The sequence below is a fragment of the Pyxicephalus adspersus genome, chromosome Z (genome assembly GCF_032062135.1).
Source record: "Pyxicephalus adspersus chromosome Z, UCB_Pads_2.0, whole genome shotgun sequence".
NCBI classification, from domain to species: Eukaryota; Metazoa; Chordata; class Amphibia; order Anura; family Pyxicephalidae; genus Pyxicephalus; species Pyxicephalus adspersus.
Genome location: NC_092871.1, coordinates 50,455,669 through 50,483,555, shown reverse-complemented (window position 1 = coordinate 50,483,555; position 27,887 = coordinate 50,455,669). Strand labels below are relative to the sequence as shown.

The 27,887-nt window shown below is 39.3% G+C and overlaps 1 protein-coding gene across 1 annotated transcript; it reads right to left on the bottom strand.

Moving 5' to 3' along the window:
• Positions 1–33: 33 nt before the first annotated feature.
• Positions 34–26,943, bottom strand: ARRDC1 (arrestin domain containing 1). Its single transcript, XM_072431528.1, has 6 exons — positions 26,786–26,943; positions 13,871–14,006; positions 6,354–6,660; positions 5,244–5,420; positions 3,404–3,803; positions 34–1,937 (listed from the first exon to the last, which is right to left on the bottom strand). The coding sequence occupies exons 1-6, from the start codon at positions 26,901–26,903 to the stop codon at positions 1,879–1,881; spliced, it is 1,197 nt and encodes a 398-aa protein (XP_072287629.1). The 5' UTR covers positions 26,904–26,943; the 3' UTR covers positions 34–1,878.
• Between the last annotated feature and the right edge of the window lie 944 nt (positions 26,944–27,887).

Genomic DNA, 27,887 nt, shown 5'->3' with positions numbered 1-27,887 from the left:
TCTTCTGAGTTTCAAACTTCACCAATGGAATCATTTCATACAAAATATTCATTTTTTTAATTCAATTTTTGGTAATCAAACAGCAGTAAAAATAACATACATAAAACTAACAGTTTAGTTAAATAATGAACAAAAAGTAATCAGAAATAAAACATGAAATATGATAATGATAATAATGATTTTAAATCATAAGGGTTTATGATTCAGATGATAGGGTGCAGGAACATTTTCTTCTATTTCTTTGGATGGGAAAATATAATTATGTGACCAATCGCTATAAATCAGAACAGCCATCAACATCCAACAGATCCAGTAGCACATGTATGAAAATGATAGCATACTGAGTCTCTTTTTTCCTTGGTAGTGAAGTCTTTCTGAAGGAGTATGTACCAGCGTATTTCCCTATATATCACAGGATGCACAGGATTCCTAAGTAACTAATTGTGTCCAAAGGAAAATATTCACATTTTGCTGTCACCACAATAGCCAGTCCATAGAAAACAATGGGTTTGTGCGGTTAGCAATGCAGCACTGTGAGAGTCATAGCATTCTGTGTACATAATGTTCCTTCGTTAAAAGAAGATGTCATGTATACAATTAGTATAATTTTTTTTTTAAACTTAGAAGTTGATATTTTATTATACTGTAAGTTATAATTTCCTTCTCATGTGATTGGGTAATACCCTTTTCCAGCAGAGATATTACAGCACTAGGACCGATAATACAATTGGAGCAGGCAGTCTCAAAAAAAGGGAGAGAAAGATTACACAGAACCTGACAAGAGTCCCAAACATAAAGTACTGTGAACGGTCAGCTGAATAAATACAAATTACCAGGCTTTCTGACATATTTGCAATTTTGGTAGCACTGGCAAATCACCAAATCATTTCTCTTATTGCCTGGAACCAATAGTCTCCTGACCTTTTTTAAATTTAAAGTGTTCCTGTTAGGAAAGAAATATGAAGGATTCTATGGCTAACCTCTTGTATGCTAGTTGCCCGAGAAAGAAAATGGGATCAAGTATCACGACAAAAAAATTCAGCACCATTATTTTTAATAGTGCCAAGCTTGTTCTACGTCTGTTTCAGAAGCACTGAAGCCAGAGACAGACAAGAAATTAATGTAGTCCGACGGAGGTCTGCGAAGGAAATATCCACATTTATCACTTGGCAGGTGTATTTAGAGTTCAAATGCGACCAAACCAGCAGCATCCCATAAGCAACAAGGCACACTTTTCTACATGAATAAGAAACCGTTAGTCCTTTGGTTACTGGGGATCTACCAGCACCAGCATCCCCCTTTACTTTGTGGTGTATGCTGGGATATAGCCCTAGAGCAGCTTCAAACATATTAAATGCCTAAAAAGTTCTGACCAAGCATAACCCCTGAAGAATTGCTAAGGGTTAAGGTGGGAACAATGTGCAGTAAAAAAGTTTTTTTTTTTTTTTTTTTTACAAATCCCACCCACAGAACAGATGGGATGTCATCTTGGGAAACCATAGTCATTGTAAATCAACATTCACATAAAACATTCCATTTTAAAACTGAAGAAAAAAAAAATCACACAGTAGTTTCTTCTAATCCAGCACTTGTAAATATATATATATATATATATTAACATTGTTCCATTTTCATAAGGCATCTTAGGTGCTTAAAATGCTCTATAAATTATATGTTGTCTAAAAATGTACACCAGGCATGGGATTGGCTGCAATTGTACGTCCAGCGTCAGCAGAGTTTGTCCTTGGAGATATCTTAATGAAACGAAGATTGCACAATGGGGGTTTTGTCCCCGAGATAAAAATAAGGATTAAGATGAGTCCACCGAATCATTCTCTGAGTGGAGGTGGAGTGTATTTTTGTCTGGAGGCGAGCTTCTCAGTTTTCGTTACTGACTCCGGCCTCACTGCAGCTCTGTTCGTAAGATGGAGGAGCATCTGTAGGGGAAAAAAAAAGTACCTTAATTTATAACACAAAAATACACTAATCTTTAGCTATAGCCACAACCTATTTTCAAAAGAAAACCAATAGGGTCCACACATGCTCAAATGTTCAAACAAAACTCAAATGTGTTGTGTTATTATTATTATTAATAATAATAAACAGGATTTATATAGCACCAACATATTACGCAGCGCTGTACATTAAATAGGGATCTTTTTTTTTTTTTTTTTTAAATTAGACTTCCACCCCACTCTAAAGAAAAAAATATATATATTCATATATTTGACTTGCATAGGGGTTGTAACAACCATGACCTCTAGCATTCCGACACATGCCATCAATCTCACACCTTCCTGCAGCAAGTTACTGGTCCAGTCTCCAACAATATCTGTAGAATGTCTGAAGTGGCTAATAGACTCATTACCCAATATTACGTGTAGTGCTTTAATGCTTTCAGGGGCAACATTTAAGTTAACAAAAACACGGATATAAATTGTATTGAATGGGATTCAGTTTCTTTGTTTCAAATATTTCTTAGTATGGAATACAGAGTATTAAAAACATTTGTAAAAAGTGCATATGCTTTTTAAATTAAATCAAGTGCAAACTTTGTGTATCGCAGTGCAATTGTAACATTTGTGTTTTAGTTTAGAGTTTTATTCCCATTTCAATACTACATTTCAGTATGCATTTACAAAGCAAATATCATCCAGGCCATGTAACATTTTTGTTGGGATCTGGGGATCTAAGGATTTTGAGAGGGCATATTTCTATTTTTAGACTAGAGATGCAGCAACAGATCACTTCTAATTGTTGCCAATAAATCACTGTACTAGCAATCTACTGTGTAGCAAACATTTCTGCTTCTGGGCTCAGCGCTAGATCCCAGCTATCACTGACAGTTGTCAGTTTTCACACCAATGGCAGCAGCACCGAAGGAACAACTGAGTAAAGTTGCCATTTTAACCACCTAGGCGATACACTGATGTCTAGATTTCTGTAAAGCGGTACACTGTTTTTTTTTTTATTATTGTAGACCTGTAACTTACAGAAATATGTCCGAACAGGGTTCTAGTAGATATCATGAATATAAAAAATGTTTGAAACACACAATCATGGGGAATAATCTTTCAGAATCTTTTTTTCTAGATTTTCCTCCTTTAAAATTGGGTGCGTCTTATATTCCGGAGCGTCTTATATGGCGAAAAATACGGTATTTAATTTAGTCCACAATTGTTCACCCGTACAATTTTTTATTTTGAGTTTATTTTAATCTTGACTCCGATTGTGTGTTGCTGTGCTCTCTCAGATTGTGTAAATATACATTAGTTACTGTTGGATGTATTTTCCTTTTGTTTTTGTATGTCTATGTTAAAAATGTTTTTGTTTTATTTATCTGTTATATTTTGTTTTGGCATTGTATGCTGCTAAAAAATGTCTGGGAAAAAAAATTACTTACCATAAGGATAACCCCACGTGCTGTACTCTGGGGGTAAAATAAGTGTGCTGGCTGTCGGCACAGGAACAACTGCCCCTTCAGCATAATAAGGGACTGTGGACCCTGTGGAAAGGCAGAGAGTCGGGTGCGAGGGTGAGCCCAGACTTTCCATCTGTGAGTTCAGCTCAGGTGCATAGCAGAATGGGGCATTTGCTTGCTGCTGGGAGTGACACTTGGTGGGAATAGACACATTGTCCATTGTCTGGGTGCTGCCACACTGTTCATCATCAGCAGGGGGTGCTGAGGGGACAACAGGACCATGTGGTATTGAATGTCTCAGGCCTAAGCGGGCTTGATTGACTGGTATATTTCCAATGTAGATAGGCAATGTCACTGACACTTCTGGACTTTTTACAGTCACCTGGGAAGAGGGGAAAAAAATAATCACATAATATACAAAAAAGCCTCACTTACCACTTTTAAAAAATGTCTGGTAAATAGATTCCCTTCAATTAACAAATCACAAGTTCCCTTTGAAGGGTTAAGGAAAGTCTTTGCAGGTTTCCAAGCCAAAAAAGCCAAACCTAGCACCACATGGCACAGGGGTTATTTAGGTACTTGGCTTATTCATATGCAAATTTCACTGCCTGGAAAGTCTGACACTTCCAGGCAGGAAGTACTACTGGGTAATTCTTACTTATCTGATATAATCATGGTGGCACCAAGTACCTGATCACTACAGCCTGAAAGTCTAACAATGCATCAGATGCTTTAAATCCATTTTTAAGGCTAAATGACAAATGCAAAATGCTTTATATATGTCCCTTTAATAAAACCCCAGCATTTCACTAGGAAGCTAATGTTAAATGTCACAAAGGCTTCTCTGTTTTCAGGTGAACACAAGTGCTTTCCCATTCTGTGTCTAGAACATCTTGTTCCGCCAACCTCTGAGGAGGAAGAACAACATCAATATAACACAAGAACTCATTACAGCCCAGCCGGATAATTTGACTTAGGTCAGAATGTTAATATAACTGGGTTCTGCTTGTTTCTCTACAAAATCTATTTATTGTCATATGCAGAAGACTTGAAACAGGACACATACCCTGATGACTAAATTGACATTATTATTTTGTTGCAAAGAGTTTTATTTAATTAGGGAAGGGGTCAGCAGATGTTGGTTATATGCAGCAGTGCCCTTTAAATATTATTAATATTATTATTAAACAGGACTTTTATAGCACCAACATATTACATAATTAAGTATAATTACTAAATAAACTGCAATAGTTAATACATGTATGTTTGTAAAAAGTGGGACTATTAGCCATATTTACTTAAGAAAAGAACTGGACATGTGCTAGAATCAGAATGTCATCACCCTGAAAAGACTCCTTTATGACTCCCCAAAGAATGCCCATGTCGTGGGAGAACAACAAGACAAACTACTTATGGTTCCTGTCCTTTTATTTTTATGCTTCAGTTCTGCATTGATCTTTTAACAAGGGCATTTTTTTTTGTCTTAGTCAAATATGTTTTTTTTAAAACTGAAAAAGTGTGAGAGGGAGAATAAATATGCAGTTCTGCTCTCAAGCAAAGTCCCAACTGGACAAATGTAGGGCGTTCTTTTATGAATATAATAACAAATGTGGGAAAGCATTAGCGCGTGCCCTAAGAATTAAAAGAGCCCGTACCTTCATTCCTTGTTAATTGTCTGTTTTTATTGGTTGCTAATAAAAAATAAATATAAAAAAAAAAAAAAAAAAAACTGAAAAAGTGTAAATATAAAAAAGGGGCCACCTGTTGGCTTCTGCAGCATTACAGGGGGCTTTGTGACCAAAAAGGCATGACTGTGCCTCACCTGGAGGTAGTAGTCTATCTGGATGAGGTTGCAGCCCTGTAGAATGGACTGTGGTAGAGCTGGCACCAAGATCTGCTCATCCCATACTGCATGTTTCCAAGCCTTCACTGGAGCCCCTTCAACCTCTGCGATTGTCCGCAAGTCATATATGCAGCGTTTTGATCTGTAGGCAACTTTCTGAATAAAAAAAAGGAAAAAATGCTTTATCCAAACACAAAATGTGCTTTTGAAATAAAAAACATTTAGCATGTGCACATGAACCAGCATTTCTTTGCTTCTTATGGCTAAAGCAGTGGTCACCAACTTTTTGGGACCTACAGACCACTAAATGCACGGACTCCAAACTGCGCATGCATAGGGAGCGTTGTGTCACTCAAAGGGGAAGAAACTTCCCCCAGAGTGACATCATGATGTCAGAACCTGCCCACTCTCCCATGGCAGGTCCAGAGACACAACCTGCCCACCGCTCTGAGCCTGTGATCTGTACAGGAGACACGTTCTGCGGCTTTGGCCGATGCGCCCCCCCAAAGCGGGGTCCTTCTCCTGATCCCACTGGGGGTTACAACGGCTAGAGCCATGTACCATGAAACTTTTCCCAAGGACCACCAGTTGGCAAACCACTAGGCTAATGAATGCATGCAAGTAACAGCTGGCAGTATTCATCTTAGGATTTCTAGATAGAAAGCCAACCATGTTCAAAATATCTTGTCAAACATGTAAAAACTAAACTAAAACAAACACACTTGTAAATATGTAAAGCACATCTTTAGCTATAACTTTCTTTTAGTATTGGACAAAGCATGGAAGGATTAGAACCTTTTTTTTGCCTGTGTGCTGTCTACAGGATTTCCCTTCACTTTGTGTCCCACAACAACAGGATATTAGAAGAAATCTAATAAAAAGGGAGGGAATTACACCTTTACACAAATATAACTGGAACAGGTGCCCCCCCCCCCACCCCCACTTTTTTTTCTCTTACTGTTCTAGTGACAATTGTAAAATTTTGAATACCACCATTTTCCCTACTAGGGATGATGGTTATCAACAAACGGTAAAAATGGTAAAAAAATAAAATATTTAATTAAATTAGCAAATTTCTGCCAATCTAACCTGTATCAGGGATGCCACAATGGCCCCTGTATCCCGACCAGATTTATTGTCCACCTCGGTGTGAATTTTGATAACTTGGCCCACTATATAGCCCCGCAGGTCAGAAGTCACACTGAGCAGCAGCTGTCCTGATTTCACCAGTTTGTAGTTAAACTTCTTGGTGGCGGTAGCACAACTGAGTTGCTGAAAGAAAAGATTTAAAATAAAATTTAATACCTGACTACTTAATGACTCCCCACAGAATATCCATGTGAGGGAGTACCACATGGAAACCAGGGAGTAAAATTCAGTGCCCAACAAACCAACTTATTTACTGTTCATGTCCTTTATTTTTTAGGGTTCAGCACTGCCCTTATCTATTAGCAAGAAAGGATTTTTTTCTTAGCCAAATGTTTTTTTTTTAATTACTATAAATGTAAATTTATGAATGGCTTCCTGTTGGCTTCCTATATTTTAACAGGATACCATCAGTAAAATTTTCAAGACCTGCCCTTATTCTAAAGAGAAGCACGCAGCATCGCGGGATCGGATGAGTATGATTTTTTTTAATTATATTTAACATGTATTCGGTGTATAAGACGCACCCACTTTTCCCCCCCAGTTTTGGGGAAGAAAAAGTGCGTCTTATAGTCCGAAAAATACGGTAGTTTTATAAAACAGCAGAACAAATGAAAAGATTATTTTAAAGAGACTCTGTCACAACAGAAACACAAGCCTATTTGTACTTACTATTCCAATCATTTGTGTCTAAAATATCATCACTTCACTGCTCCCGATCATGGCAGGTAATCAATAGTTGGAGAAACCAACGAGTGCAGTAGGGGGAACCATGAGGCAGTAGAAAGGTAAGTGTAATGGGGATCCTGTTACAGGGTTGGTATTTTTTATGAGTAACTCTGTGGTAACGCTAACACAATCTTATTGTTAATATTTGTTTATAATGAAAGCAATAGAATCTTTGTAGTCTCTAATTTTGTGAAATGCCCACAGTTCACCTGGAAGCCAGAAGTAGGAAGTGTCTACCAGAGACAGGGATGGCAGTTGATGGAGGCTCAACCATGAAATCAGTTATCGGTAATAAAGTTAATGGAGGGGCATGGATGAGATAAAAAAAGGTAATAGGGGCAGTTTGGGATGTCTCATTGTAGACAGGTCTCGTACATTTACAAATTTTTAATACATGCAAGGTTTAAATTAAGCTGACAGTTAGGACTATGGGGGATGCAAGCTTTTAGGGTGGGGAAAGGTTGGTTTCGCCACAACATTAATGTCATTTGTACTCCTGTGTGTAGGCAGGCACAATAGCGGGCAGAGCTGAGGTCCTGTGAGAATTGTGCAAAATGTAGGCTTTCCTACAGGTTTTTCAGGTAGGCTTAATATAGGTTTTTCCATGATATCACCTAGCAAACCCAAAAGAGTCCTTTTATGAAGAGGAGAACACATTTCTTATCTATGTCTTTCAGTATTGAAATTACTGAACATACAACATGTATTTTGCCATGTCATTTATTTGGAATAACACCACAACACCCAATTACAGAGATCTGCACAGCAACTTACCATAGCTCATGCACTAATACAACAACAAAAAACATAGAAGAACATTTTGTTTTTCTTCTGTTGCCATGCATTGAAATCTCATTTGGAATCAATGTACACTGGCATGGAAGAACTTCTAGAGAACAGTAAATGCTGGTATGTAAAGCAGATCTTTCCATAACACACAAATAGGCATGCAGAAAACTGTGTGACAATGAGCTCAACACCTGAGCTATATACTCATTCTGGGTCTGGATCTATGATTAGGAAGGTATCAAAAGGCAGGGGATCAGTACACCCACCAGGCCCCGGTCAGAAATGGAAGCTTACATGATCTCTCAAAGGGGCCATAGTTCTACTTTAAGGTTTAAACCTACAACATATCCAAAATTCACAAAAACAAATTTCTGATAAAAGGAAGTTTTGGGAAATTTTGTAAACCTAACTTTGTAATGCCCAAGTGTGGATAAAAAAACAGCAGCACAGCATAATCTTTTTTTTGCCAAATCTTGTATAGCAAGTCTGGATAATACAATCCATCGTAATGCATTGACCACACAATGGTACTAGTCACATGAGAACATTTGTATTACGCCTGTAACTGTGAAGGTAATAGTTTACTGACCTTATGTGACAAAGTCTTATTTGTTCAACATGGAGCCAGACCACACAAAATTGATGTTTCAGTTATAAAGGGAGCATAATGGGCTGAGCCAGCCCCAGGCTCTTACTGCCATTAATCCCTGCTCTGGATTTGTCTAGTCACAGGACCTTTTTGTTACCATTTATTCAGTGTGGATGAAGCTCTAAAACAATATCAAAACATAAAATGATTGAAAGCCAGTAGGGATGGTGAAAACCATAATGTCCACAGAATCTGTTTTAGGTGGAGTGACTTAAGATGTAGGACTTAGAACTGTAGAAGGTAGGAGTTAGAACTAAGGCAATAGCAGCCAAATGCCTTAACCTGACAAAGGCGCCATAGTTCTACTAGTGTTGGACTGTGTAGGGTACCATTGTTTAAGTCCTAAGCTTCAGTATACATAAATGCACAGAATTGTTGTGTGCTGAGATGAAAAGACAAGTCATATTTTTGCTCAGCTTCTAACAAACTTTGACGCAGCTCTGTCATGCATACCTGTAGAACAAATTAGGAAAATCAAGCACTGCAATGCATTTTCACAAGCACACTAGTGTGGGGATTACGAGTGTGCCATTGAACTCTAATGTAAAAAAGCTCTAAAAATTGGCTAAAAGATGATTATTAATAGTGTCCCCACCCTTCACGTTATACACATACACAGGCCTTTTCTCTTTGAGTCCACTCCCTGAAGTTTGTTGGCAGAGTAAGTAGAAAAGTTGAACATGTAATCTTAAACAAATGAGCAGTTACATTTGCATAAGAAATGATTTGGGCTGTGAGCAGATAGATTTGTTCACATCAGAATGTTTTTGTCTAAATGAAAACCAATGGGAATGCTGATCAATTAAAAACCAGATTAACCACTTCTGTACCAACATACCAAACATCTTTATTTGGCAGACCAGTTTTTACAGCTCTGTAATGAACTTGTTTGACTTTTCAGTTCTTCATTAGTGTATCCAAAGTTACTATTGTTGTTTCAGGAAAAACAAGGTTTTTGTTTAGTACCCTTTGGTAAAACTGCAAGTGTATTTTTTTTTTTATTTGTTAAACATTTTTAAAACATAGACATGCTGAACAAAATCAAATTTAAAAGCAGATGCAATTATGACAAATCTATTAAAACAATTCATACAATTTATAACAAAAAAAAACATTGTTATAATAGATTGTATGAATTATTTTATTAGATTTTTGGTAATTTCGTCTGCCTTTAAAGTCCCAATTTGATCGTTCAGCATGTCTATGTGTAAACTAGGGATGTGGAAAGTGTGTTTAAATTGATGTAAATGTGTGGGCTGCTCAATATTATATAGTCATTTTTAAAGCACATTGTCCCTTTCTGTCAGTGAAACACTCACACAAACAAGGAGGAAGAACAGGTACAGGAAGTATTGAAATTAGTTATCATGGTGATCAGGAGGTCAATGGGGCTCCTTAAAATTGCAGTGACCGCTAAAGCTTGGGAGTCGGATGAGTGCAATCTTGCCTGGCACTCAAAGTTGTAAAAATTCGAAATGGGTCAATATTAAGTGTGTCTTGAACTGCTGTTAATTTTAAAAAACGATATAGCCTAGGAGGTCAAATGCATACATTCCTCCATTCCTGAAAATGAAATGAACTTGAAAGTTCGCTGCATTTCCCTATCAGCAAAAAACCCTTATTAATTCAGTTATTCTTTATATGGACAGATACCATTAAAGTGTTAAGGTAACGGGGAAGAGGGGGGGGGGGGGGGTTGATATGTTAAAACAGAATTTCAACAAAGAAATATGGATGCCCTTTTCACTAGAAGAGTTTAATGTTTCTTTTTTCTAAGCAACTAGATTTCCTTATTCATTGTTCCTACAGACCTAATCCTAGCTGCACAACTGGTTCTTTAAAGTGGATTTTCTTGTCCACTCCACTGATTGTATCCTCTCTGACATCATCATTTATAATGGAGAGCAAGCAGAACTGCAATGTAAGTGGGGACACCGTGGGTCCACCAAGAACCTGGGAGTACCAAGAAGAGGCAAGGGCCCCAGCCTTTTAGGGATAGGTCATTGAAGCAGGAATGGTAAGGCCTTCTGATAATTCCTCTAGAGAGCCAACGAAAAGTTAATCTTTTTAGCAAGTCAAATACAAACACATGGAATACTGAGTACATGTGTTGTGGATGTACAGGTGGATTTGTGTAAACTGTCTGGTCTGTGCCCTTGTGTCCTACTTCCCACACTAGGTTTGGGTGGGAGTGACCTGATAAGAAGAAAGTTATGGCTGTTAAGCCCTGATGGGTCATGAGAAAGAAAGCAGCTGGTATTATGCAAAATATATACTCATACTAACAATTATTATTATTATTATTAAACAGGGTTTATATAGGCTCTTCGGGGCAGGGTCCTCTCCTCCTGTGTCATCGTCTGTCATTTTGCAACCCCTGCAATTTAATTGTACAGTGCTGTGTAATATGTTGGCGTCATATAAATCCGGTTTAATTATAATAGTATAGCGCCAATATATTACGCAGCGCTTTATATAAAATAGGGGTTGCAAATGACAGATACAGACAGACAACGACACAGGAGGAGAGGACCCTGCCCAGAAGAGCTCATATAAACCCTGTTTCATAATAATAACAATAATTCAATTATAACTGTTAGTGGTTGGTTATACACAATCATGTTTATGGTTGTATTATTGCACTTAACATGTATTTTTGGTTGTATACCTTTGACCCATATTGTACGATTGTTTTATTTTTTGTTTTTTTGTTTATTTTTTCAAAATAAAAATTATTTTTAAAAAAGAGTAACCCCCCCCATTACCTTACAAAAAAGGAAATGATGTTTGAAGCCACCAAACTATTATTAGGCGCAAACTGACAAGCCTTATGGGAGCTATGTTATCTTTAACCGGGAAACAAGTGCATTTATTTGATAACCAACACCAGCAAAGTGCAAGGCACCATACACCCCTCTACTAACAGTGTGTTTGTTTAATATTTGTTTAATGTAAAGCCCAATAATAAAAAAAAAAAAAGATCCTAATGGACACAATTATATTGTAGATTAGGCATGGGCAAACTACGCCCCAATCAGCTTGTTTCGCCGGCCCTTTTAATGGTCTGCGGCTCAGGCCGGTGCCACCCCAAGCATGGTCAGAAGAAGGACCCCGCTGGGGGGGGCGCACCGAACAGAGCCGTGGAACATGTCCCCCGTTTGTATCCCAGCTTGTGGAAGTGAGCGGTCTGTGTTCCTGCACACAACCCGCTCACTCTCCCATTGCAGATCTGAGCCTGCGATTGGAAAGTGGACAGGCTGTGTCCAGGGAGTGGGCGGGGTTATGTCTTGGTGCCCATTTACCTCACATGTTCAGTCTACAGTCCACAGTGGAGAGGAAAAGCAGTTCTTTTTGTGGAGAATTGAGGAATTGAAGGATTGAAGATTTTTTTTTTTAAGAATTGAAAAGAAGGATTGAAAGTAAGTTTACACTGCTTTTTGCAACTACAATACAATTTGTTATACGGCCTTCTTAGTTTTTCGATCGGTGCCATCTGTGCTTGTTTAAATGTGTAGTGTTTGTTGAGAAATAATAAATAAAAAAATAGATCATTGTATACGATACAGGTATAGAAGTGTAAGCAAAAATAGAAAAAACAAACAAAAGTAAATTTAATAACTGTGTTTTAAAATGTAGATTTATAATGCGGTCTCCTACCATCAAGACTTTGCTTGGTATTTCTAAAAATCAAAATCCTACACAGCACAGGTTTGCCCAGCACTGTACAGTTTTACAGGCTATGGCTCCAGTCTTCTAATTTCTTCAAATTTATGTTCCAGTACTCTGAACGTGCAGGAAGCCTATTAATTTGAATGCGTTCCCTAATGCACCCAAAAAAGGTATTTGAGTTTTCAAAGCAGAAGTTGGAGTGAATAACATGCGAATCATGCCATAATTCTAACATAATGCAGCTGGATCTGTGAAATAATGTTTGTGTTACTAATAATTATGTGCAATTTCTGAATGGTTAATGAAGGTAAATGATGTCAGAAAATGACAGGACAAAACACTTTTCCAATTAAGAGGCTGAGAATTGCTAATGAAGCTCCAGCCAAAGTTAATGGTCAGTTATTTTACACAGAAAACAGTGTGAGTAGAGTTCCCTCATCAATACAAATGCAGTTACAAAGAAATCCAGTCCAGAAATGAGTCCAATACAAAGAAATCTTTATATATAAGAATACATAATATATACATACATGTAATAAATATTAGACATACTTCGGTGAGTTTTGCCTAAGAAATATTTCATATTCATGTTTTGCTACCTGTTAAGGGCCAAAATCCGGTCCGGCCCCTCTGTCAAATTTCGGAACCTATTGTGGCCCCTGAGTCAAAAAATTTGCCCACCCCTGTTGCAGACAATTACTGGGAGAAGCACAAATTTGAAAGCAAATGTTTCTCTTTAAAGGCAATTTTTTTCCATCCATGTCTTGATGGGAAAAAAATACCTTCATTTTGCTTCCTGAAAACATAACGCGAAGTCGGAAGTGATCTCTCCAAAATATGGGAAATTCCTTCTTTTTTTTGCCAGAGACATCTGAAGATTTCCCCTTATCTAATTTTTCAGTGACAAATGTAAAAATTTGGATTTCCCACCACCCATGACTGGTAACAATGGTCACATGGACAGTTAAGGGGAGTTAATTTTTTCCAGCAAGAACATTTTAATGAAAACCCCAACTGGGGTTTCAACATTTCCGCACTTAAAGCAGAACTTTTGGGAGAAAAAAAAAGATTTTATATATAGGGTTTAATAAAAACAAGTAGAGTAGGATTAGAACTTGTTATACTTCCAGTGTAATCACCAAGACATGAAGTAAAGGGCAGCACGGTGGCTCAGAGGTATCACTCTGGCCTTTGCAGTGCAAGGTCCCATGTTCGAATTTCGGCTAGGTCACTATCTGCATAGAGTTTGCAGGTTCTCCTCCCGTGTTTGTGTGGGTTTCCTTTGGGTACTCCGGTTTCCCCCCACAATCCAAAAACATGCAGTTAGGTTAATTGTCTTCCCCCAAAAACGTGACCTTAGACTGTGTTAAAGACATATGACTATGGTAGGGAAATTTATTTGTGAGCCCCTTTGAGGGACAGTTAGTGACATGAATATGGACTTGTACAGCGCTGCGTAATATGTTGGCGCTATATAAATACTGTGTAATAATAATATTAATATTAAAGATGAATGTTCTTAAAAAGGATGCAGTAATAAAAATATGTTGATCACAGTTTTTCTTTAAATGATATTTTCTACTAACCAAAAAGCTTTTATACATTAGGAAAAAATTTCCATTACACTGAGGAAGAGCCGATACATTTACCTTTGTCGGCCAGTGAGAATGTTCCGCTGAAGTACTGCTCCTCTACATTCCATGATGTCTCGTTCACTTTGTTAGACACACCACAGGACCCGACACAGTTGACTTTGATAGCTGCATAGGAAAAAGCAGAGACAAGGTTTAGATGTACTGAAATTTATTCTGATGACACAATATTCAACACCCTAATTCGTTTGTATTTCCCCATCAGCAGAGTATTAAAGAATGTTTTTTTGTTTTGTATTTTTTTATAATTTAGGAAGTCTGTAGGTCGACTTGGAATCGTTACAATTTGGTTTTGGTAATGTTTATTCTGACCCCATGATTTTTTCTTCCTTATTGTGAGACCAGTGACACCAGCAGAATAAATAGTGGTAGCTGTTCTCACCAACACAGAGAGCAAAAATAAACAATATGATCAATAATCCTTTCTCAGCCTTACACTGTGTTTATGTCAGTGACTCCATTGGACAGATTTTTCATCAGTTTCTGCCCAGACAGAAAAGGCTTTTGGGTGCAATTACATTCAAATGGTAGGCTTCTGAACAAAGACCACATCCACTGAATATTAAAAGGGAACCTGTCTGGCAAGAATACAAGGCTGCCATTGATGACCTGCTTTTAAGTATACAGACTTTGAGGTTATTAACCTAAACCTGGCTGCATGCTTGTTCCTCTATTTCTAAATTGGCAAAGAATTAAGGGTATATGGAGGGTTAAATGAGATCAGACTGCTTTCCATCCTTCCTGCAGTCTTTTCTGAAAAGCTGAGGGGGAGATTGGTTCCCTGGTAACAAAAGAAGCAACAAAACAAACCCTATAAATAGGCAAACTCTCTGTGTTCACCGTATCAAGTCATAGCTGCAATGGGCAATTCACAAACTCTGGCCCAGAAGCCTGCAGGTCAAGGCTAACCAATGTCTGGCCATCCAACCAATAGTGAAACACCAAAACAATAGTCACATGCCAGCAGTTAGCAAAATGTACTGGTATGCAGGTCCAACTGCATTCAACTCCAGTTAAACTTTTATTTAGTACAAAGGTTTGTTAATGCTGATTGTGATCCTGCTGGAGCAATTCACCATGTGGGCTGTCACTGGTACAGAAATTGATGGGAAAACAAACACATTTTTTTTTTTTTTTACTAAAATGGTGAGGAAAAATGTTCCTCCAGGGACAACTATGTAAGAAGGCATTTCCCTTCACCATGAAGTGGCTTTCTATCACTTCCGGTTGTCAACAAGAAGAAGGGAAAATTTTCATTCAGGCCCTAATCCAGAGACTAGATGCGAGAGGAAATCCACTATAAATCCCCTCTAAACACAGTTATCACTGGAACAGGTGTCCCTATTAAAATTTTTCCTCTTACCTTTTGATTTGGACACAGCTATAAGATTTTAGATTTCGTCAGATCACATTCTGACCCAGTCACTTGCCTTCTATAGAATACTGGGCCTTTCACAAACACCACATGTTAATTGACTCAGCACTCTTTTTCTATACTTTTGCAAATAAGTCTTTGTGACAAGGATGGCATCAGAATAAAGCTCTGTATTTTTCGGAACACTCCTGGATGTTTTCTTTCCCCAGAAGCCCCCTTGAGACTAATCAGAGGAAGTTAGAGACTGCACGCTTTGTTAAATTTGCAAATGAGGCCAAACTGGATCACTAAGCAGCACTTATTTCCCCTCCTTGTTCACTGCCATAAAGAGAACTGAACAGGACAGAAAAAAAAATGTCACTTGTAAGGAGTTTATTAAAAGAAGGACAACAGTCATTTCCTTCACAAGTATGAGAGGGAATTTGGAAGTGTCTTTGAGACCTCCTTGATGCTGGAGGACTGTGTAGGGGGACGCACAATATGATCCCCCACCTCCATCTTGCAGCTAGTAGGTGAATGGTGCTACAAAGGGGTCACACATGTGAAATCTCGTGTTCTGTCAGTTGAAGGCTTTAGGGATCAATCGATAAAGGTTGTCAAATAAATTGTCATTGTTGGATGAATGCTGCCCAATTTAGAAACATTCGACATTGTGCTTTTAAAAAAAATAAAATAATGAAAAGACTGCTAAAAAGATGTTGAAAATAAAATTAGGATACCACTTGAAGGAGCTGGTACAAAACAATTACATAATTTTAACAAAAATGGTTTGAATCTTCATATATGGATTGCACATTTATAAGGATTGCTCATTTTTTGTGTAATGAATATGCAGTAATATTGCTTCCTAACACCCACATTATAAGTGCTTCCCACTGCTCACGTCATCATCATGTGAATGGCAGTAACCAGGCAAAGAATCAATATCATAGCGATAGCTATACACAGGTCATGTACCCATCTCAATGTATGGATGTATGGACACCTTTAGAATAGAGAAGAACTGACACCCCCCCCCCCCCTTTTACCTGGAAATTTTCCATCAACTTGAACTAGCACTTTAGAGATCATCACTCCCTAGGGCTTGCTACCCCAGACCTGTGAATGACCCATAAAGCCAAGTCAGGATTGTGCTCTCTATGGCCAACACAAGTAATATGAAGAGGTACAAGCAGCCAGGGTAAGGTTAGGTTACCTATTTTATTACTTGCTTCTATGCAGTCTTCAGTTGCTGCAGACAGACAGACAATTGGGGGTGCAAGTTGTGATAAAAGATTGATTTACTGTTTTTTATTTGTTTTGCGAACATCTGTTTGAACACAACTTCCCGCTATAGACCTTACCAAATGCTTATTACAAGGAGATATAAAATTCAACAGTATGAATACAAATAAAATGACTGTTGTCAAATTATATCCCACAGACTCAACCTGCTAAGATTTTGGAAGAAAATTGTGTTAGAAAAAGTTAGGCTTGGATACATGGGCAGATCTGCTGCCAATTCTACACCTGATTGATTTTCTGATAGGAAATTTAACATTCAGATGCCCCAAAACACTGCTCATACTTGCAACATTCTGCTCCTCCGATCTGATCACTGAGAGGAGTCTGAAATACTTGGATGTCCAAGAAACAATGTGTACTTCTAATCAAAATTTACCAACTTAGCAACCATTGGAGGATAAAAAAATAAATAAAAAATGGGGCCTCTTCATGTCACGCCCTCCAGCAAAGCATAAACATAAATGCTCAGAGGAGATAAGCAGAAGGAGAATCAGGTTTAACCTTCCTCAAATGTCTACAAGAATCCTTTATGGCTATTATTTCCTTTTGGGTAGATTAGGCAGAGTGTGTCACCAAGTGTTGGACAATGAGTGAAATTTCACTGGGTTAACCATTAAGCTGTGACCATCGATAACAAAGGTTATTTCACAGGACAAATGCCTCAATGTCTGCTGTACTGGTAATCACACATCAAATTTTCATGCTCCTTCTGGTATGTGAAACATTTCTATCACTCCCAACAAACACCATCAATTCCACAAAAACATTGTGCAGGCTGGAAAGTGGTCAATCTGTTTTTCGTACAGCACCATTCACTTGTGTTCCATTTCCACCCAGACATTGACTTCCATGGAGGTTTTTTTCTACAGCATTTTTTGCTTTAATGCTTAGTCTACCCATAAAGATAAGTCTCAGGGAAAATCCGGGGTCTGCACAAAGTCTGTCTCCCACCATCTCTGATGGATTTTAGGCATTCAGTACTATGGAGAATGTTTCAAGAGGAGCATCCCAATGTAATTGCTAGTTAGTATGTATTGTGGTGAGATATGAGGACCCAGCATATTATTACACAGTAATCAGGCAGGACTCCCATGGGTTCTATACACACCGTTTTCCTATATTGAGGTGTCACACACAGGAAACCAATACATTCAATACGTAATCCAGTAGTAAACATTTCACCCTGAGGAGATCATTGGGAGATATTCAACTTCTGTATTAGTTTCCTGACATTGCAGTGTCTTGCCAGCATGGAATAATGGCCACAAGATTAATGTCCACCCCAAAAAAAGAACTTCGTATTTACTCAACAAGTATAAAAGAAAGTTCTATTCAAATCTTAGCTCCCTGATTCTGTGGGTTTACAAAATAGCCTTCATTACACAGAATGCAGCTGCCAACCAACACCCCTGTAAAACAGTTTGTTAGCAAAAAAAATTACATGAATGAGTGCTGTACAAACAGCTACTAAACAAATATGTTCAAAATATTTACTGCCTACATTGTGTCTGGCTCTACATTAAATATTTGTAAAAGAAGAGAAACTTTGACTGAGACTTGGCCTGATCCTAAGGCTACCTACTGAAACAATCATTACCAAACTATATGCCAAATATACCAGCTCTGCTGCAAGAAGCATTTCTTCAGTCTCATCTCCCCCATGACTGCACTTTTGTAGCGAGTCTTCGGATTATGAACCCATATAATGGGTACAAAGTACTTTACTACCCAGCATAGTCTGCAGATTATATTAGATCAACATGGTGAATATTAGTAAAAAAAAACATATCACTGCCATAAAAAAAATATATATATATTTGTGACCTCAAATAAATAAGCCCCAAATGTCTGTTTTTGGGGCAGTGCTCTAGGGTGGCTGTCTAGGAGCTGAACAGGTATATCCAGCTCTGCTGTTACTACATACAGACAGAGATTGCCTGTTTCCACAGCAGCTAAGCGATTGCAAACAAAGGAGATGACTGGGCCTGGGCCCAATTCCTGAGTCAGACCCCCCCCCCATCACCCAGGACTGCACTTCTCCAGTTACAAGGTCTCACTGTTACCTCTCTACAGCATAAAGGATCACAAAGGTGATCCTGTTAAAATACTACCATGTGCATCTAACAGCATCAACAACTGACCCAGAATAAGTCACCAGACACCAAACTTCTGGGCTGAATGCTTGCTGTAACTACAAAATCATTATAGCTACTTCAACAACATGGCAACCATGCATTTCATTTCTTATGCTTTCTATAACTTCCCACTCATTGATTGGTCATTATAGATCAATGTTTCTCATCTAGGGTTCCTCCAGAGGTTGCTAGGGGTTCATTAAGGAATGAGCAATTTTTTGCCTCTCACGTCAATTTAAGGGACACCAATGATTATTTTGTATGTATGTATAGGGAATTCTTCCCAATGATTCTTCCCTATGTTACCTGAAAACCTGGAAGTTATTACAAGAGTGCCCCACATGCTAAAAAGGTTGAGGAGGGCTGATTTAGATGTTCACTGGGAAGCCTTGTTTGCTCTCTACATGTACAGGTTGCTGCATACCAAGTGACCAGAGGTGAACAGACTGACATTTTATGATGATTTATTTTGCAAATGCCTTATCTCAGCAGCTGATCAGTTCTCTATCCTAAACAAAGGAAGAGTTCACAAACCTTTAAAAATAAGGAACAGCATGTGTGTGTGAAACCACAAAGGATGTGTCAGAATACTTTCAGATAAATGTTATAACAATATCCCAGCATGTTTGCTAATGGCACACCATGTCCAACTTGTAAAGCTAAACTACACGCGTGCACCCCAGGCTTTGGGCATGTAACCTGTATGATTCATGTCAGAGGAACACTCAGTTTGCTTGTACAAACTCTTACTGAACCTGAAGTTACTCCGCAGCCATGTCAACAAAAGGAAACTGGCCCTGCCAAAAAGACACTCCCAGGATTGTCAACAAGGCCACGCTGGTCATGTGACTCCTCATGCCCCCAGGGCAATGAGACTCTGGGGCTCGCTGCACCTACGTATGGAGTACTATGAGTGGGTGACAGAAAAAAAGACGACTTGTTTAAAACAGTTTAGCGGTTTACAAAAGTATTTCTTACACATCAATTTTCTAAAAATAAAAATTTAGGTCCTGTATACACCAAACACAAAAGGCAAAGGCCCGTCCCTCATATTTCATAGGGATATTGTACAACCAGAATTTATACATGGATAGCCAACCTTGTATTGTGTACACACGTAAAATTTTAGTCTATGGAAATGATCTGTCAGGATAGTTTGCAGCGACAAGGTCACAATTAAATGAATGAGCACTGTACACACAATGCCCATTCTATTATATGAAGAGGCGAGTACGAGCAAGCAGCACCCTGCTGACCAGCAGTTGTTTCCAATTTGTTTGGATAGAACAAAGAATCATATTCTCCTAACTACTGCCCATGGGGGAGAATAAAGTCACCATCTTTATAGGCAAAATCCTGGACAATGCAGCAAAATCAGCTCTTGCGATTGTGATTGGTATAAGTATGAACCTTCTAGGAAAGTTTTGCTCTGCATTCCCAGGATGGGGACGTCAGGCCCAGCAATATGGAAGACAGGTAAGATGGTAAGATACATCCGGTATAAACCTAATTTTCTGTCAGGTATTAACTGTAGAGGATTTAAAAAGGCCCAGCCAGTGGAAAGTCCACTTAGGATTTCACACAGCATATGGTCCCGAATTTGTTTTTTTATACATTGCTCTTTGTGCAGTTTTTGAAAAACAACTCCCAACAAGCTCCGATAGGAGTAAGAATGCATCCACAGTCCCAGCTCTCAGCTGTTAAGACATCAGTATAGATTACAAAGCTTAGAAATCCATCCTATATGCATAGTGCAGAGATGCCCATTTGCCCCCAAAGGGCGTTAAAAATTAATTATACAGCAATCCCCATGTGGAGCACAAAGTCAACCCGCTGTTTTTTCCAATAAGACAATAAGTGACATAAATAGCCATAAGATCGTCTTTCTCAATGAATGAAAAAAAGATTTTTTGACCTTCAGCTTTAACTTCATCCTGCAAATAACTAAAACTAACTGCAAAGCATCATCCAGTGCTGGTCAAAGTGAAACATATACAAGACTTTTATTCCAACAGCTAGACTATAGTCTCATTGCATTGAATTGTAGAATATTCCTACTTGTATTTTTATTACAGTCCACATACTAATCAACACGTGCTGAGATAAAGTCTCAGCCACACATTAGTGCATAGTTTAGGCTTAGTCAGCCCTGACTGGTAAACTGGTATGGGGAACAGTAAAGTATAATTACTACTGTATACAGGAAGTGCAGACTCCATATGTAATGAAGAAATATAAATTGCCTACATGAAGATACAAACTGTATACAGAAACAAGGTATAGCTAAATACACACATAAAACACTATAGTGTCCCTTTAGTCGTCACTAACATCTACAGCACAAATTAAAGTATATGGACTTTTGAATTTATTTAAATCTTTAAAACAGTGAACCAAAACTCCATCCCAAAATGTATCAGAGTTGTCTACACTTTTTTCTAATATTGTAGGCATGTCTAAGCTTTGTTAGGGAATGTATGTTGTGCTGCCTTTGTTGTTCTTATCTGTAGCCTGGAATACCATCACATCCACACTTTGGCACAAGAATCTCCTTCCCCAAAAGTAATTTAGCAATACAGATTTACTGCCTTTGTGTGAGAGATAAAGACATTAACTGGTTACAGAAAAAGCACAAGAAATGTTCCATTAAGTGAATAGCACTCAAAGTCTCTACGACCCAGACATGGATAAAATTGGGAAAAACTAAACCTCTGTTTTACTGTTGTCGGAAGATCACTGGAGAGATTTCTTCTCTTCTTGTCAGGTAAAAAAAAGGTTCTGTTCAGCAGTAAAGAACTGAGGAAAAATCACTCTAAGCGAACACAGACAGAAGTAAAATTATTTTTAAAATAAAAACCTTAAAAGAAGAGAGTTTGTTACATAACAAATGTGTTGGTAGATACAAAAAGTGATTGGATAAAATGAAAAAGCACCTTTGAGATAAACGGGACACAATGGTTGTGTATTGGTAAAGCTGCGTACACACCTGCAATTTTTCTCGTTGGAAAGGATCTTTCACGATCCTTTCCAACGAGAAAAGACTGCACGATGCATGAACGATGCTGTACATACAGCACCGTTCATGCTCTATGGAGAGGGGAGGGGGAGAACGACGGAGCGGCACCCTGCTGCGCGCTCTCCCCTTCCCTTTCATTAGGATCGGTCGTCGTCCATCGTCCATGGATCCGCCAGGACGGTCGTCGGACGATGGACGACGACCGACTGTACACACGGCAGATTTTCGCCCGATAATTGGCCGATACCGATTATCGGGCGAGAAAAATTTGCCTTGTGTACGCAGCTTTAGATCCTCAGATGGGCTAAAGAATGTGTGTAGTACCCAGGACAACCACAAAAATGTCACTAAACAAACAGAATTCCTGGGGTAAATGATTCTTCAAATACTTGGCCTGTTTAATAACATTTATACAAATGTTAGCATGTTGGGGGAAATCACTATGGACAACTCACTAGGTATACTGAGACTTGTAGTACTGTGGCATCTGAGATCTGCTTTTAAAAGATCAGTTTTGAGAACAATAAGAATTGCACAAAATATTTTAAAGTTTAAAACACACAACTTTCAAACACCTTTAATCAGCATTGTACTGCAAAAATAACTGTGGACCTGTTTAGAAACGTGTTGTATACTGAGTACAGTGACACACATAACATGCGTTGTGGTGCCAATAATTCATCATACCTCAGTAAAGAGCACCACAATGCAAAGCAAGGTAGTACTTTGCAGTGCGTAGTCCATTCTGCCTTAGTGAACAAGCATTAAAACACTGTGCAGATCTAAATGGGCCCCTAAGGTTCAAGGTCACCCAGCACCACCAAACCTACAAACAGGAAGGATGGTATGCTGCTTTAGCCAAATGTCTTTGTTCTGTGAACTAAAAGAGAACCAATCATGGTGCCCTACTCCAAAAGAAAATTTAACACTGGGTACACCCAGTCTAGCAGAAACTAGGCTTAATCTTTGTGAAGGTATAGAAGGCTGTGTTTTTATGTGCAGAGAGACAGGTGCACATAGCAGAAACTTAAGGGGCCTTTGCACTGAAACCCTCAGTGACAGCTGTTGCTTTTGTATCCAACCATCCCCTTTTAAATTCCCAAACCCTTTCTCCAGTAGCTTGGGGAGGTGAATCATATTCTTTTACAGACTACAAAAAAATCCATTGTCTTTATGTTCTGCAGATACACCACAACCACACAATGGGTTCAAATGTGTGACAAAATAACCAGAACCCATTTGTGACCTGCTAATATTCAGCTGCCTGTAGTTCCTTACTCTGCAGAACTGACACTGTGTAAACTCTGTACTGGATGGTGTCAGAGCTTACACATGGCTGATGAGCACATCCTTCTTGTCAGATGACAGTCTTTGGGCCTAATGATTGGCTGCCTAGACACAAACATTGCATCCTGGGAGGCAGCCCCTTGCTCCCCCATACTTGAAAGTGCTAGGCATTTGAGATAAGTGCTACGGAGGAAGTGACAAGGGAAGGACTTTAGGAGATAATACAAAAGAAAATATGTTTTACCAGTTAATGTCCCATTTGGGGAAATTCCTTTTACTTTTTTCAGGGAATAACATTTTTTCCAGGTAAAAAGGAAATCTCTCCAATGAGGCATTAGGCGAAAAAACACTTGAAAAAGTAAATTTTGAAAAATATACAAAATGCACAAAAGAAAAAAAAGGGGGGTATTCAGAGTCCAAAGCATGACATTTTTAGAAAAGAGGAAGTCAACTGATACTATAGACATGTAAGGATTAGCAAAAGTATGTACAGTACCATACATGTAGATATAGATATACTTGTATCCAGGACAGGATGAGCTCACTGTGCAGTCAGCCAGACCTCTAAAATATCAGATGGAACTTTAGGCTGCCCAGGTTGCTTCTAGAACACACTACCTGCAATTTGTCACTGTATGTTCACACTTCATGTTGGAAAGTATTTTGCCTTCCCATCATGCAATTTTTAGTTGGTAGTTTTAAGTTCAAGTTTAAGTTCAGAAAACCTACACATTATACAGATCAGTACATAATGTCTATCTGTCCATATGGAATTAAAAAATGTTCTATAAATATGAGATTATAATTATAACAATAAACTTCTCCTGTTTGCTTTTTAATTAATGGGGAGTGATAAACTACAGTAGAATATTATATTTTTGTCTTTGGGTTCTTGAACACACATTTGTTACAGTTTATGGATTCATTAACAAATCAGGTTAAAAGTTCTACACTGAATGTTGTATAAAGCTAAGGGTAAAGTTGTTGTTAAACTTTACATTCAGATGTCAATCAGAAGGTGTCAGTATTAGCTGTTGTGGGTAAACAGGCATTTGGTCATGTCATAGCCCAGCACAGGATCCTAACGATTCCCGAGCTAAAGAACGGCTTTTGGCTCAAAACCTGTATTGTCCATCTAAGTTTTGCCCTGCATCTTCTGCATGGGTCAAGGAAGCCATCAATTCCAGTGATTAAAAAGCACTGGGCCAACAGCAAAGCACAAAGAGGTGAGAAGGTCTGGGCCAAAGAGCTGACTTCCTAAATAAAGTTAGTATATCCATATTGCACCATCCTGCCCTGCCTTGGGGTTTTGAGTTTCCTGGAAACATAAGGCTACCTGTACCATCTGAACGTCCTTACTGAAGGGGCAGTTTTTCAGACTTCGTCATCATTACTGGAAGGCATAACAATGATGCCTTTCTAGAAATCAAAGAATACCACATACACCATACCCAATATAATACACATACAGAGCTGGAACACGGTCACACAGCGAACCATCAACCAGAACAGGCCTTGACATATCCCAGAAGCCTGAACTGTGTGAGCCATGCGTTTTCCTATGGATAGGAGCTCACACTCCTGTACTGTTTTGGGGTAGATACATGCACATTTTAAAGCACGTCAATGTGTTACAAGAGACAAAACCTTTGGAACCACAATGGAAATACAGCAGCATCTGCATGGCCCTTTAGCTCGTTCACACATGTTCAATTTTCAGCAGAAACATGTGTCATCCCCACAAAAAATGTAGCTCAAGACAAAAATTCTTATAATGTGGACTGTTCTTTCTTTCATATCTTTATCCTGCATACTAATAATTAGTGGAAACTTTTTTAGGTATTTATTAAGTCCTACAGAAATCACAGGTCATACCCTGGTAAATCTGCCGATTTCTCCAGAACATCACCAACTTTGTTCAGGCATCATCCGGGGTCAGCATTTATCTCCTAATCAAGGAAAATGTCTCAGAGATGACACACTCATAGAATTCCTGGTGCCTGTGCAGTCTATGGCTGCATACACAAATGTCTGACACACTCTTGCTGCATTCCATGACCCTATGACATGCTACCATGTTACACTCTGGGTGATCACTGAGACAGGAGAAATGTTTTGTGTTTTGCACTAGTAACTAAATACAAAGTATGTAATAAATACAGAAATGTTTGATTTCAAAATAATATTACCATGTTGATAACTGGAAATGAGGAACTAGGAAAGACAAAATATAAACAAAATAAATTGGGCTGTAAAGACCCAACTAAACTTAAATAAATTTTTGGACCTGCTCCTATAATGTCCTTTTTTACTAAAATCAAACCAACAAGATTTACTTAACACTTCCTTTCTGAAGGTGACAACAGTTGTTTCCCTTGCAGTGTTGTCACAGTGTTCTTCTTAAATTGGACTACATGCAGTCATGACAAGAAATACCCATTCTGCCATAGTCCAGTACAACTAATATTCTGATGCTGCTGGCACATACACTCATTTTCAGGATCTGTAGCTCAGGGTACAGTAAATTTGTAAATAAAGAAGACAGGTGGAATTACAGAAGGACATTTCCACCACAAACAAACAAATTTACATGTTAAAAATAAAAAAAGTGCCATGAATATTTGTAACAGGCATAGTTCAGCAGGGACCGGGGACCCCAGACATTAACCAGTCTGTGAACATGACTGTACAATGGTGACATGGCTGGGCACCGCACCTCCAGGGGAGCTCAGGTAAAAGGTCAGACCCCATAGGGGGCTGGTTGTGCTCTCAACACCCCACACAAAGTCTGCTCCGAGAGGGGAGGGGGATTGAGCTTCTCATTGTGCCTGAACCAGGAGGTTGCAGAGGACAAGGATCCAGAGGCAGCAGTAATCTGGATTACCAGGAGGAGAGGCCTTGTATATCCACAGAGATGAAGATATACTGGCCATCACTGCTAACCTTGTCTGATAAAATTACCCGATTTATGGCTCCTGTGCTGATGCTTCAATACAGAGTGACTGTTCCACATATACAGATCCTATTTGTTCAGATTTTGTATACTTGTTTTAAATCGGTGAAGTAGGAAAGACAGAGACAGCCAAGTAGATAGCATTTTCAGAAATAGGCCATCAATGGCAGCCCCATGTCTGTCTCTATACATGTAGAATTCAGGAGCATGCTGTTGGCTTATAGTGGGCAAAGCTTTAAGGATCAATAAGATCTGTTGTGATAAGGCATGGGTTACTGCAGTGATGGATAGTTACCTTGTGAAACTACCTGTATTGTGATCATGCAATAGGCAAAAGCTGATCATAACTTTATTTACTTTGTTCTGGCAGGGGGAGGGCCCCAGTTGTACAGACTTTACATGGATGGACACAGAATGTATTCACTATATACCAAGGTCCAAGCCACCAGGTGGTACCCTGTGCAGTCCCCATACTGGGGTATATGGAGACTACTGTGCAAGGAAGGGGGCTCCAGAATATCATGCCAGGGGTGACTCCTTCACCAATGATGGAGGAAATCAGATTGTAACTTGGTATAGATAAAACATCTCTTCTGGGTGGAGTAACAGGGGGCACCCTACAGGAGATTCCGGAACTTGTAGTTCTCCATCAGCTTGCAAGCCTCAGGACTGTCATACCCTGAGTACAGCCAATGGCAGGATGTCATAATATAGTCATGGTGCCGGAGAACGCGGGGGGGGGGGGGGGGTAATGTTGAATGGCTCCATGGGTACAGAAGGTGAGGCCAGTAAGTGCCATGCCAGGTTAATGCCCCCCACCCTACTGGCTGCACCCACCTTTGTAGTGCAGGGCAGCGCTGGTCCTGATGGTGACGGTTCCGCACAGGGCCTCCCCCGGGCTATACACCACCCGGCTGTCCCGCAGGCTGATTTCGAAGAGCTGCACCTTTCCCATGGCCGGTACCGAGCGCTGAGTGAGCTGAGTGCCAGCTGCCTTGTGCGTCATAGGGAGCGCTGCTATTAGCCCTGCCCCCTATACTGACACGCCCCCGCCCGCTCTCAGCTGTAAGGAGGTAGAGGGCGCGCGTCCGATAGATCGGTGCTGGGCACTGTTGAATGAGAGGGGGTGGGGTGAGAGGGCTGTCAGTGCATGGAGGAGAAGGCACAGTATATGGCGGGAATGTATTAGTGCAAGGGGAGGGTACAGTGGGGGGGAGGGGGGTGTCAGGGGTCTGTGCCATGGATAGGGCATTGTGGGTATAGCAAGCTATTTCCTGTGGGCATAGGTGTATCAGTGCTGTGGATATGAGAGAAGGGGCAATGCTGTGGGCAGAACAGAGTGTTTAGGGGTTTTCTGTGGATATGGGCTCCCTATTACAAATCATAGGGGTACTGAGGATTGAGGGCAGTAAAAAAGTAGCACAGTTTGCCACAGCATTTTCAGATTATGGCACATTCCCAATTACAACATTTGAGCCAAACTTAAAACCCTTGGAGGCTCAGAATCTTGGGATAAAAACTAGGTAAGAAGAGAACCCATTTTTTAAATTTCTGAGCCGGTATCATAGACCCCATTGGGTCTATAGAAATAGAAATTGGGGTGTATAGAGACACAAGGGTCCCTGCATTCCCTGAAAAATGTGGGTCCTTACAACCCACCATTCCAGACATACCTGATTTCAAATTGGGTGAATGAGTGACAACAGGGGGTCAGGGATTTGTTCTGTGGGCAGAGCAATGTAGGGGGTCATGAGTCTGTGCTGTAAACAACACACAAGTTAGGCCCTATGTCTCATGATCCATTGTGTAATCGTTTGCATGATAAGTAATGGTAATGATAGCAGTTCAGAAATGTTTATACAGAACAATGAGTAATCGATTCACACATTGCTTAACCTGCAGCATGCAAGGAAGGATATGAATAGTTTATGAGATATTT